This window comes from Miniopterus natalensis, chromosome 20 (genome assembly GCF_054644295.1).
Source record: "Miniopterus natalensis isolate mMinNat1 chromosome 20, mMinNat1.hap1, whole genome shotgun sequence".
NCBI classification, from domain to species: domain Eukaryota; kingdom Metazoa; phylum Chordata; class Mammalia; order Chiroptera; family Miniopteridae; genus Miniopterus; species Miniopterus natalensis.
In genome coordinates, this window is record NC_142100.1 from 13,146,319 (window position 1) to 13,160,001 (window position 13,683).

The following is a 13,683-nucleotide window of genomic DNA, read 5'->3' on the forward strand; positions in this document are numbered from 1 at the left end:
AAATGTGGTGATACAATTATGGAAGGGAATGAAACTACCATTAATTGATTACCTACTGGGGTGTTAAGTGTTAAGCACTATATAACGTTTTTTGTAATTCTCACAAGGGCCTTGTGAAGTAGGTCTCCTACCATTTTTCTTTTTCAGGTAAGATAGTAGACCCGGAGCTTCAGGTTGGTGTGGAGGGTCTGGGAGGTTGAGCCCAGGCCTGTCTGACCCAGAGGCCTCTGCTCTTTCTAGTCCACTGATGATTTGGCAGCTGTTGAAGTAACTACCTGCCAAATCAAAATATGATTTCTATATAATATGTAAAATAAATGTTGAACAGAATGGTTAGGGATTGGAATATTCTGATCCTTTTGCCTGTAGGAATCTTCAGAATAGAGAACAGTAAAATGAGCACTGTAACCATAATCAGCATTCACTTTTTACAGTTGTTTTTATTGATTTTTAGAGAGAGGAAGAAAGAGGGAGAGAGAAACACTAATGTGAGAGCAAGACATTGATTGGCTGCCTCCTGCATGCCCCCTACTGGGGATTGAGCCCACAACCTGGGCCTGGGCCCAGGCTCGGGCCCTGACCAGGAATCAAACCAGCAATCTTTCGGTGCACAGGATGACACTGAACCAACTGAACCACACCAGCCAGGGCAGCATTCACATGTTAAAAGTTAAGAACTTACATAGCTTCTGTGTGGCTGGCTCAGTGAGAGATGTTTGCTCTTTTAGAAGCTTATTTCTGACAGTGAAAATGATACTCAATTAATCAGGGCCTCAGTGTCTTCCTTGCTAAAAGACGGGTTGGATGAGTGCAGTGGTTCTTAAGCAGGGGTGCATCTCATCGTCACCTGAGGATCCCCAGGCAAAGGTGCTCAGCTGAACTCAGGATTTTCTTATTCTGCAGTTCTAGGGTGGGGCCTGGGCATGAGCCCATCTTTCTCTCTCTTCCATCTCCTACCCCCTTTGCCTGTGACCCAACCCCACCTCTCTGGGTGTTGAACAGCTTCCCCAGGGGCTTGGGCACATACCCTGGTGGAGTCCCCAAAGTTAATAATCACTTGAGCCAAACCCGGTTCCCAACTGCTTCCCTAACACTTTCCCTTACGATTTCTTCTATGTCTTTGAGTACATTTCGCACACACGAACGCCTGTTCTCTTCTCTTTAGAAGTTCGACTTTCCCCATCATTCAAGGCCCATCTCAGAGCCTCTCTTCCATGAAGCTGTTGCCTGCTGGGCCTCCCGCGCTCTGACCTGCAGGCTCCTAAAGCAGCGCTTCTCTCTCCCAACCCAGCCTCAACAGCCAAGAAGATGGCGTTCGACTTTACTTCCTGTAGTTCTTTAGGGGCACAACGCACCTTTTCCTTCTTTGCAAATAAAAGTTACAGAATGATAAAGAATATGCTTTTGAAAACTACAAGCACCCACTACCTTGAGACTTGCTGGTGCAGAGCATTGATCTGACATCTGAAGCAGCCCTGACTCGCACAGGTGATTTTTCCTCTGTCTGTCTGAATTTCTTAAAGAGGACCGTGGCCACAGCTAATTAAGAATCATGGCTTCTGAAGGCTTCTCAGTTAGGCCATGTGTGAGGATTACTCTGGGAGATTTTGGACAGTTTTCCAGGCCCCATCATAGACCTCCAAAGAAGAAAAAAAGATTTTGTTAAATACTTTGTCCAAATGTCGATGCAAACATCTGAGTTGTGTGACAGAGTGCTTGCTGTGTACAGCTGTATGCTATCCTCTCACTGGTAGAGCTGAGCCTTCTGTGCAGGACTTGGAGCAGTGCACTCCTGCTGGGGCCAGGGCCATCTCCCTGTTAGTGCCTGCAGAGCTGTTAGGCAGTGGTCTGTTTCTGCTGCCTGCCACACTTTGGCCTGGAGTCTGGCCATCAGGCTCTCTGAGCTGCAATTTGAGGAATGAGCTTTACCCCCTTTGAAGAGTTGAGAAGCACACCCAGGCTCTTCCACATCCTGCAATACACAGACCCCCGTCTGGGCCCAGAAATGGACCTCACTGTGAGAAGCATCACTCTTTCTCCCTCATCACTTACCCTGGCTGGGAAGCCTGCTTACCCCCACCGGGGTAAGGAATGTGTGAGTTGGCTTGTTCTGCTTTCCTTTGAGCTATCTCTTGGTTTGTCAGCATTGCGCCATTGGCCCAGGGCAGCTGACGGGACTGTTGCTTGCTCTGTGCAGAACCGAAACAAACCTTTGTGGGGCATGTTTTGTAAAGTTTCTATCATTCTTAGCTATGGGCTTCCTGACTTTGTTCTTCTAGAGCGGGGCCTCTCTCACACTTTTTCTTTGTCGGGTCCTTTCATCCATCATTTGAAGTTTTAAATTTGAACTCTGAATTTACACTGGTTTCTTTATGTTCCTTCTGCAGTTCTTTATTCTCAGGATCATTTTCAGTTATAGGGGTGCAGCTTTGCTTGAGGGTTCGTCAATCCTCTTGAGTCATCTTGCCTTTTCAAGTTTCATACCTTAAGATGAACCTGTTTTTTTCTCTGAATGACTTGAATCCATCTTCTCTAAGTTGTTCTCAGTGGAGGTATGATTGGCATTTTGGGCTGAACAGTTCTTGTCTGCAAGACTATCTTGTGCAATGCAGGACTTTTAGTTAGCATCCTGGCCCCTGATAGTGCCAATGGTTCTCAGCAGCTGGGCTCTTGAGGACATTGGGAAATCTGGGTGGGGTGGTATCACAATGCCTGGCATCTGATGGGCAGGGCTAGGGATGCTCAAGTGCTGAGTCCTGCTGGATGCTGGCACCACCCTGTTGAGAAACTGTCTTAGGGGGCTGCCCGCCCAACGTTCCCTGGAGATTAGGGGCTTGCTTGCATGTTTGTTTGTTTGTCTTGGTTTCTTTCACTTCTGCCTTATCTTCCTTGTTGGTTAGAATTATGCAAAAGATGTTGCCTCTTCCGTCTTTGGTGAGGTTAACTTGACAGCAAGGTAAGTTTAACGTTTATCTAATAGCTGCGCTTTGGATTCTCTGAGCCTCCTAGCCCAGCCACCATTAGTGCCACCCCTTCTTTGGCCAGTAGGTGTGTGGTCTCCTCTTCCCACAGTGTGGCTTTTGTCTTTGTTTATATATCTCTTGCTATCAAAGCACCAATAGGTGCCCTTCCTGAACCCGTGTGCACGGTGCCCACTTGTTCTTCCTTTTCTCTTCAGCAAGATGTAGTTTTTCTTTTTTTAATCCTCACTTGATATTTTTTCCATTGCTTTTTAGAGAAGGGGGGGGAGAGAGAGAGAGAGAGAAACATTGATGTGAGAGAGACACATCAATTGGTTGCTTCCTGCACCTTGCCCCAACCAGGGTATGCCCTTGACCGGAATCGAACCTGAGACCCTTTAGTCTGAGGGACAACACTCTAACCACTGAGAAAAACCACCTAGGACTTTTTTGTTTTTTCCCTTTATTTTTTTATAAGATGCAGTTTTTCACAGCTATATTACAGTTGACACCCATCTTGGCATGTTGTATTTATCACCCATACTTCATGTTGTTAGTACCTAGATTTCTGAAGCCATAAAATAATTTCATTTTATTTAAAAATATATTTTGTCCCATGGACAGTGAATATTCTCCTGTTGTTTCTTCTTGTTTGATTGTCTAATTTCAAAGTTCTATCTGGAATTTTCCCCCCATCTGCATTTTTGATAGCTTGGTAGGACTCAGCCCATAAGGACATGATATCTTGTGTCTCTAGCCAGGAATCTTAACTCTAGTATCTTGAGCCAAGTACCAGAAAATCAAAATACATAGAGATCCCTTCCCATTCCAGAGCCTTTTTCCTTCCCCAAGCCCCAGCTTCCCATCTGTTCACTAACCTGATCATTAAACAGGTGGCAAAGCATGACCATAAGCTTCTGAAGTTTTCTGATTCCTACCCTCACGGAATTTACATTCTGTTTGGAGAGGAGTTGGCCAAAGTGGTAGTGTGGGTGTGCGGCCTTTTCCCTAAATATACCCAGACTGTATAATTCCCAGGTAAACATTTCTGATGAGTCCCAGGCATTAGTAGGAGGACCAGTTAGCAAGCTGAGTGGTCTGTCAGGTTCCATGCTTTACCTCTTGCAGCCTCAGGAAAAGGGGCCAGGCCACCCCTTCCCCTACTGGAGGGGTCACAGCCATTGCTGCTAGCATTTTCCTTCACTGAAGCTGAACATTTCTTAGAAATGGAACTCAGTCTCTCAGTGGCAGTGGCTCTTGTCTCACTGTAGCTTATTAAAAATCCTTGTTTCAAACTTTACCACCCCACACTTGCTAGACCAGAATTTCCCAGACTGGTGTCCAGACCTAGACATTTGCAGTGGATAGCTAAGGTTGACAAGCAGCAGGACCCTGTGGGAAAGAAATTTGGGCCTGTCATCTGCCACGAAGTGTCAGTGTGTCTCTTGCATATTCATTCGACACCTACTCCATGCTAGGCATACTGCACATCCTCCAACCTAGAACCTGTAGCACTAGCTCAGTTCCCCTTCCTTGGAAATTGTCCCTAGGGTGCCTTGTAAACTGTGGGCTGTGTGATCAGAATACAGGGTGTGGAGATCTTTTGGGCTTGATGTGGGGACTGATTCAGAGCCTCCATGCCATTGTGAGCTGGAGCACCAAACAAGGAGGTGCCTCCCAGGTCTGGAGGGCTTCACGGGTTGGACCACCAAGGAGGAAGCCAGGCCAGTGATTAAGCTGTCCTTCCAGCCCAGCAGAGGAGGCGGGGCACAGCTGGGCAGTGCTCCAGAGTTGCAGAAGAGAAAGCACCCAAAAGATGTGGTGGAGGCTGTTGTGCCATGGATAAGAAGCCAGATTAAGGAACTGGGGGGGCAGCACGTCACTCCAGGTATCTGAGAATAGAGGATGTTGGGCTATAACACCTATTGGATGTTAACTTGAGTTGTTGAGAAAACAGCAGGAAATGTCAGGCTGATGCACAGTTGAAAAACAACTGATAGACAGTTGTAGACTAAACACATCTCAGGCAGGGCCTTGAAGTAGTCAGGGTGGTCATTCTTTCTGGATGAAATGTTGTATGCTGCGTTGACTGTATAATAATAATCCCTTATATTTGCAAGGGGTTCTGTTGCTTACAACATGGTTTCCCCTTCATTGTCTACAGCTCTGGGTCTTGCTATCCCTGTTTTGCAGCTGAGGAAACCGAGGCTCAGTGAAGGTTTTCTGTCCCCCTCCCATCCCAGACTGGATAGTTGTTCTCTTCGCTGTGTGCCCATGCTGAGGTGGAGTCCTGAAATCGCACTTACAGCGTTGGGTAGAAAACTTTGTGGGTATGTGTGTTCTCCTGGTCCCACTTTATTCATCTTTTATCCTCGCCGTCTGACATATAGTCAGTGCTTAATAAATCTTGGTTAGAAGAAGTCAGGTCTGTAGTACCTTTCTTGTGCCCCTGTTGCGTGGTGACAGCCCAAAAAGGAGGTGGTGCTTTCTCAGGAGCACAGTTATTTACCCTGTTGAGTACCATGGGTTCACTAAGGTGGGGGCTTGTCTTGGTCTGGGGCATGGGTAAAGGGGACCACCGTGGCCCTGGGCCTCTTAACCAGACCAGGCATGGTCTAGTCCACACTCTGAAATTTTATCATCGGTGGTGTTGGCACTCGGTTTTTAATTTGAGGGAGTCAGGAGGGATCTTAATATGTGGTGCTTTCCCCTATTTGACACCCCTTTATGCTTTGTCAATCAACAGGAGCTTGAAGAAATCCGCAAATGTGGAATGAAAAACTTCCGTAACATCCAGGTTGATGAAGCTAATTTATTGACTTGGCAAGGGCTTATTGTTCCTGTGAGTATTGAACACTTCACTTCTTATCAGATTATTCTTAAGGTGATATGTGTGCTGTTGGGCTCGTCTCTCTACTCCCAAGGAGACTTTTAATATAGGCAACCAACAGATGCACAGCAGCAGGTAATAAGGTAGGGCCTATAGCCTCGGTTCCTGAGTAGAATCCCAACTTTGCTCTGGTTTTGTAACATTCTGGGGTCCCCGAGCTTTGCAGGTCTGCTGTTATCAACCCGGAAAAGGAGTGGTGTGGTTGTCTGTGCTCCTGTCTTCCCTGGCTTCGCTTAGCCTGACCTCATTTGTCTAGACAGGGCCGCCTTCTCTGACCTCTCTCAGGAGACGGTGGGTGTTCCCAACTAGATCTTCTCTTTGCTTTCCTGCCTGGGCTTGCATCTGTGTCTAACCCTCTGTACACCTGTGTTCCAGGCTTTATTCCTGGTACCCTCCAGTATGTCCCTACCACTTGTCTCAAATCCCTTTGCTTCATGGCCCACCTGTTCCCTTGACCAGGTATCTTTTCTGGAGCTTGTGCCTCCAGTGTCTGCCCCCCACGGTGCCAGCTCCCTGTTTCACTGACTTCTGCCTACGGACATGCTCCGACCTCCTCCTAAGTGCAACTTTCCTGTGACCTTACTACCTTCTGGATTTGGTGTCTGCTCTTTCTCCATCCTTTCATCTCCTCACCCCTCAAGAGACTTGTTCTATACTAACTTCCGTTTGTGATCCCAGCTTCTTCCACTCTCCTGACACTGCTTCACACCAAGCACACAGGCTCCCCTCAGTCCTCACACCTCTGACTCTGCAGCCCTGGAACAGTGTACCCCACTGGCTTCTCAAGCCTTTGGAGCCCACTCTATGTCCCAGCCCCCTTTTCTGTAACCAGTGTGCCATTTGCTTCTGTCCTGCTGCTTCCTCTTAGCCCTTAGACATGGATCTAATTTAGTGTCTCGATTTTCTCTCATTTTGTTTTATTTCTTGGGATCCCTGCTTCTTCAATATCATTGGTTACTAGGTTATTACTGTAAGTGAAGAAGTCCCTTCTCTGCCTCCACTCCTGCCTTCTCCCCAGAGCCTCACCATCTGTCCATAAGGCAGCCTAACTTGACATTGTCTGCCTTCTAGCCTCCCTTTCTTACACTGGGGCCTTCTTCCTATGTGTTTCCTTTCCTTCGTGTTCTTTGCATCCACCCACCTTTTCTCCTCCACTTTCCCCATTTGAGCCACAGGTCCTTTCCCTGTGCCTGACCCTACCCTACATTGTTGTGTAAAATCTTTTCTTATGGGCACGTGGCTACTTTGCCAAAGCCAAACATGAAGCCTGCTTACTATAGATGCTTTCTTCTTGCTGCTGATGTAGGTCATGACTTCTTTTATAGTCCCTGGAACTTGAATGGCAAATATTGGTTTTGCAGTTTATTTTCATAATCATTTGGATAACTAAGGAAACATACTTTGTAGTCTTCCAGTACACATTCAAAATTTTTAAATCTGGGAGATTCCACTCTGGTTTGGAAGATGGAGTCTTTTAGGTTTCTACAGGCTTGGAGGTGTTGGAGCTTAGGGCACTGGGTGTGGCTAGCGGAGAAGCTCCTGACTGGGGAGGGTCAGCTGGTGACTCCAGCCCTTCCCTGCCATAGGGAGCTGGTAGGTGCTAAGTGGAAGGATGGCCAGGACCATCTGACCACCTCGCCCTTTTCTAATTGAGGTTTTGTATCTTACTAGTATAAGAAGTAAACAGGTAGTCTGGATCATTTGAAAACTGATAAGGATGAATGGGACTGCATTAAGCAGTCAGGCTTGGACAGTCTACCCTGTGAGCTCATTGGCCTGAAAGACTGAAGGCTGGCTCCAAGAGTAGATGGTTGTCAGGCAGGCTCTGACCCGAGTGTACACCAAAGCCTCCCTCTGGTGTCATGTTGGCAGAGCCTGTGGAACGGGCTATTATAAGTCTCATTAAGCCCAAGGTGGTGACTGGTTGGTAGAATCCCAGTGTGCTTGAGCCAAGACTCTGGAGAATGTCCAGGCCCAAGCCTCACCGTCCCTTTGGGGAAGCTGTGCCCAGAGACAGTAGGCCATGGCTAGGGCTTCCCTCACCCCTGCATGTTGCCTCTTCCGATTCCTCTCTTACTTTTCCTGTAATCATTGCCCAGGGTCCCTGGATTGGTCTGAGGAGAATTTCAAGTATGCGGTTGGCAACTGATCTCTCCAGGGTCCCCACTAGTACCTCACATCTGGGCCTTGGGTCTCCCTGCTTGGTAGGGGCTGGGTCAACATGGGGAATCTTCTACCTAAACTCACCTGGGGTCTGCCCAGCTGGGGTGAAATCAGGGCCAGGCTGATAAAGGCATGGTATCCTAGAAGAGTGCCTTTATAACAGGAGCTGGTCCTTGGAGAGCTGCTTAGTAAATATACCCTAGCTGTGGTTCAGAGAGAGGGCAGAACCAGACTGTTGGGGCAGGGAAGGTGGGCAGTGAGGCTGGAGAGGCACTTTCTAGAGACACTTCATTGTTACCATGGCAGTTCAGGTTTGCTCCCTTTAAACACGTGTGTTTAGCTCAGCCGATGTTGCTCAGTGGTTGCGAATTGACCCATGAGGCAGGAGATCAAGGTTTGATTCCCGGTCAGGGCACATCCCTAGGTTGTGGGCTCCATCCTCAGTTGGGAGTGTGCAAGAGGTAGCGATCGATGATTCTCTCTCATCAGTGTTTCGACCTCTCCCTTCAAATCAATACAAATATTTAAAATAAAATAAAAAACAAATGTGTTTTTATATAATTTTAAATATATATATATTTATTGATTTCAGAGAGAGGAAGGGAGAAAGAGAGAGAGAGAGAGAGAGAGAGGGAGGGAGAGAAACATTAATGATGAGTCATTGATTGGCTGCCTCCTGCATGTCCCCTACTGGGGGTTGAGCCTGCAACCCAGGCATGTGCCCTAACTGGGAATTGAACCTCAATCTCCTGTATTATAGGTTGATGCTCAACCACTGAGCCATGCCGGCTTGGCTGAGGGTTTAAAACAAGAAAAAAAAATGAGTCTTATAGCCCTGGCTGTTGTGACTCAGTTGGTTGGAGCATTGTCCTGAACACCAAAAGGTTGTGGCTTCTCTCTTCCTCTCCCTTCCTCTATCAAGTCAATAAGCATGTCCTCAGGCAAGGATTAAAATTTTTTTTTATCGTTACCCAAGGATATTTTTTCCATTGCCTCTCAGAGAGGTCGGGGGAGGGGAAGAAACATTGATGTGAAAGAGACACATCAATTGGTTGCCTCCCACAGGTGCCCCGACTGGGGCTGGGGATCGAGCCTGCAACCGAGGTACATGCCCTTGACTGGAATCGAACCGGAGACCCTTTATTCCACGGGCTGACGCTCTAACCACTGGGCCAAACCGGCCAGGGCTGAGGATTAAATTTTTTTTAAAAGTGAGTCATGTAATATTTGTACCTTTTTATCTAGCTTATTTCACTTAGCGTAATTTTTTCAAAGGTCATCAGTGTTGTACCATGTATCAAAACACTATTTTTATGGATGAGTCATATTCCATTATATGTGTATACCATATTTTGTTCATTTGTTCATCTGTTGATAGACACTAGGGTTATTTCCATTTTTTTTTTTTTTTTTTTTAATATATCTTTATTGATTTCAGAGAGAGGAAGGGAGAGGGGGAGAGAGAGTTGAAACATCAATGATGAGAGAGTAGTCACTGATCGGCTGCCTCCTGCACGCCCCCAAGTAGGGATTGAGCCCACAACCCCAGGCATGTGCCCGGACTGGGAATCAAAACATGATCGCCTGGATTCTGGAACCGCTGAGCCACGCCGGCTGGGCTGTTTCCACCTTTTGACTATTGTGAATAATGTTGTTATGAACATCGACATGCAAGGATTTGCTTAAGTTCCAGTTTTCAGTTTTTTGGGGTATATGAGTAGAATTGCTGAATCATGTGGTAACTCTGTGTTCAACTCAGAGGAACCACCAAACTGTTTTCACAGTGGATGCACCATCTTACATTCCCACCAGTAGTGTACACAGATTTCAGTTTTTCCACATCCTCCTTATCACTTATTTTCCCTTTTTAAAAGTTATAGCCATTTTAGTAGATATGAACTGGTGTCTCGTGGTGGTTTTGGTTTGCATTTTCCTCTTGACTAAGAGTCTTGAACATCTTCTCATGTGTCTCTTGGCCATTTGTATATCTTTGGAGAAATGTCTATTCAAGTACTTTGCTCCCCTTTTTTTTCCTTTAAAGACTTTTTTCTAAAGAGTAGATTTAGGTTCACTGCAACATTAAGAGGAAGGTACAGAGATTTCCTATATACCCTCTGCCCCCAGATATGCATAATCTTTATGGACGTTCCTTGGAGGATGGTATGTTTGTTATAATTGAATGTACATCGACACATAGTCACCTAAAGGATTGGGGTCTACATTCTAAGTTTGGACAAATATTTAATGATATATTTGTTATTCTAGTATGATACAGAATATTTTCACTGCCCTAAAATTCTCTGTTTCACCCATTCATCCCTACTTAGCCCTGTTTCTCTCCAACTCCCACCCCCGCCACTCCTTGGCAACTACTAATCTTTTTACTGCCTTAATAGTTTTGCCAATTGCAAAATGCCTAATGGTTAAAATTACACAGTATTTACCCATTTTCAGATTGGCTTCTTTCATTTAGTAATACGCACTTAAGATTTCTCCATGTCTTTTCATGGCTTGATAGCTCTTTTTTAAATTATTATTATTTTAGCACTGAGTAATATTCCATTGTTTGGATGTTCCACAGTTTATTTATTTACCTGTTCACCTACTGAAGGACATTTTTGTTGCTTCCAAGTTTTCGCAATCATGAATAAAGCTGCTATAAATATTTTTAGTTGGATTGATTGATTGTCTTTGAGTTGTAGGAGCTCTTTATTCTCTATATTAAACACTTATCAGACATATGACTTGCAAATATTTTCTCCTGTGGGTTATATTTTCACTCTCTTGATTATGTCCTTTGATGCTCAAAAGTTTTTAATGTTAGTGAAGTCCATTGCCTGTGCTTTCAGTGTCATATTTAAGAAAACATTGCCAAATCCAAGGTTGTGCAGGTTTTCCCTTGTTTTCTTTTAAGAATTGTTACAGCCCGGCTGGCGTGGCACAGCGCAGCGGTTGAGTGTAGGCCTGGGATCCAGGAGCTCTCGGTTCAATTCCTGATCAGGGCATATGCCCTGGTTGTGGACTCGAGCCCCAGTAGGGGGCGTGCGGGAGGCAGCTGATCAGTGACTCTCATCATTGATGTTTCTCTCTCTCCTCTCCCTTTCTCTCTCTGAAATCAGTAAAGATATATATGTTTTTAAAGAAGACTTGTTATAGTTTTAGCTCTTAAACTCAGGTCTTTGATGCATTTTAGTTAATTTTTTTATATGGTGTGAGGGTGATGTGGTAAGGGTGCAGCTTCATTCTTTTCCAGTTTTCATAGCACCATTTGTTGAAGAGACTGCTCTTTCTGATTGAATGATTTTTAGCATCCTTGACAAAGATCAGTTGAGCATGTATGTGAGGGTTTATTTCTGGACTCTGTTCTGTTAATCTATATGTCTGCCCTTATGCCAGTACTACCCAGCCTTGTTTACTGTAGCTTTGTATTGAGTTTGGAAGTCAGGAACTGTGAGTTCTCCATCTCTGATCTTTTTCAAGATTGTTTTGGTTATTCAGGGTCCTTTGAGATCCTATGTGAATTTTAGGGTGGAATTTTGATAGAGATTATATTGAATCTTTAGATCACTTTGGGTAGTATTGTCATCTTTACAACATTAAGGCTTCCAGTTCATGAACCCAAAATGTCTATTTACTTAGGTCTTTAATATCTTTCAGCATTGTTTTATAATTTTTTTTTTTAAGTATATCTTTATTGATTTCAGAGAGAGGAAAGGAGAGGGAGAGAGAGAGATAGAAACATCAGTGATGAGAGAGTCATTGATCAAGCCCACAACCCAAGCATGTGCCCTGACCGGGAATCGAACCCCGATCACCTGGATCCTAGGTCGACGCTCAACCACTGAGCCATGCCCGGCTGGGCGTGTTTTGTAATTTTCAGTGTGCAAGTCTTATCCTCTGTATTACTCCGCTCAGGCTGCCCCCCACATCCCCAAAACAAACAAATAAACAAACAAACAGAAAATGGTGGCTTAAACACCAGAGATTAATTTTCTCACAGTTCTGGATGCTAGAAGTCCCAGATCAAGGTTTGGCAGGGTTGGTTGTTGGTAAGGACTCTCCTCCATAGCTTCTTCCTGAAACCTCACGTGACCTTTCAGTGCATGGCCAGAGAGAGCAAGGGAGCTCTCTGGTGTCTCTTCTTATAAGGACACTAATCCTGTCAGATCTGGGCTCCACCCTATGACATCATTTAACCTTAATTACTTCCTTATTCTAAATATAACCACACTGCCCTGACCGATGTGGCTTAGTGGTTAGAGTGTCAGCCTGTGCACCAAAAGGTCGAAGGTTCCATTGCCAGTTGAGGGCATGTACCTGGGTTGCAGGTTCGATGCCCGGCCCAGGTTGGGGTGAGTACGGGAAGCAACCAATCAATGTGTCTCTTACATCAATGCCCCCCCCCCCCTTTTACTTTCTCTGAAAAGCAATGGGAAAAGGTGAGGATTAAAAAAAAAGAGTGCTGGTGTTGCTAAGGGTATGAAAGTATTCACAGACAATTGAAGAGACAGAAAATTGTTGATTTGGATAAATGAAGAACAGTTAACCGGTGATAGCATTTAGGAGGTAGTGATATGCGTTTGCTTATAGATTAGACAGTACGTTAGACATGTACTGTATATAAGAAAGGTTAAAACAGAATCAGTTGGGGGTTTGGAGAGATTAATTAAATTTACTTATTTTTAATGGGGGAAAAATGATTCGGTTTTCAAACAAATTGCTTCATCAGCCTTCCAGAACGAATTAAGTTTGAGAACCGAGATTCCAGTGTAATTCTTTCTGATCTTGTGGCAACTCAGACCTCCTCTCCTGCCTCAGTGAATCTCCACTCCACCTCAGTGGGTTTCCTATCAACAGGATCCACAAGTTTGACTAAGGTTGTGGAGCTAGGGTGCTTCACTAGGGATCATGGTCCCTGGTAATCCTTGGTCTTGCCAACTTAGTGGTAATGTGTATTCAGCTGCCGGATAACTTGAACCACTTTGCCTTGCTTCCCAGCATCCTTGCTTTCTAGGACCTCCACGTTGTCCCCACAGAACAGATGTCAGTTTTCATCAGAAATGGGTTCCACAGCCACTGTGCGCCGACTGATCCCTGGAGGGTTTCTTCCTCTTGTCTGCCTGGGTGCCTCAGTGGCTCATCCCATAGCAGTAGTTGGGGAGGCAGAGTGACCTTGGATGCAAAGGCCAACTGGGCAGAAAGATACATGATTGAAGGCTGTGAGAAATACCCTGGCCAGTGAAAGACCCAGAAACCTTAGTCAGGTCTCCCCTTCCCTCTGTACCCTACCTGGACACTTTTGAATGCCCTAATTTCCCACAGATTTCTCCCTGGCTTTATTCCTTGGCTTTAGGCAGTCTTTTGTATGTTTCAACTTATCTTTTGCTCTGGGGAGCTGTGGGTTTTCTATACCATACAGTCTTTTTCAGCAGTGTGTGCGCTTTTCCAACCTGTGTGGGTTCTGAGTTAGGCGAAACAGATGAGCACCTTGTGTTAGTCCTGCAGGTAGCCCCCAGGCAGGTTAGGATAGACAGTAATTGTGAATAAGGTCTGCTCTGCTTCCTCTGAAATTAAGGACCAGGGTCCCACACTGAGAACGGAGGCTGCCATCTTCAAGATGTCAGCTTCCCAGCCAGGAAGGGGGTGGGGTAAGGGCAAGTGAAAATGTCA

General features: G+C 45.4%; 1 protein-coding gene across 5 annotated transcripts in view; it reads left to right on the forward strand.

Annotated features, from left to right (window-relative positions):
* The window catches only part of UBE2L3 (ubiquitin conjugating enzyme E2 L3), a 31,901-nt gene that overhangs the window by 9,597 nt on the left and 8,621 nt on the right, over positions 1–13,683 (forward strand). The window contains exons 1-2 of one of the 5 annotated variants that reach the window (XM_087828584.1): positions 1,158–1,372; positions 5,705–5,802. In XM_087828584.1, the coding sequence (XP_087684710.1) occupies positions 1,309–1,372; positions 5,705–5,802 (162 nt within the window). In that variant the 5' untranslated portion in view covers positions 1,158–1,308. The other 4 variants (XM_016204324.2, XM_016204322.2, XM_016204323.2 and 1 more) reach the window with 4 other exon arrangements.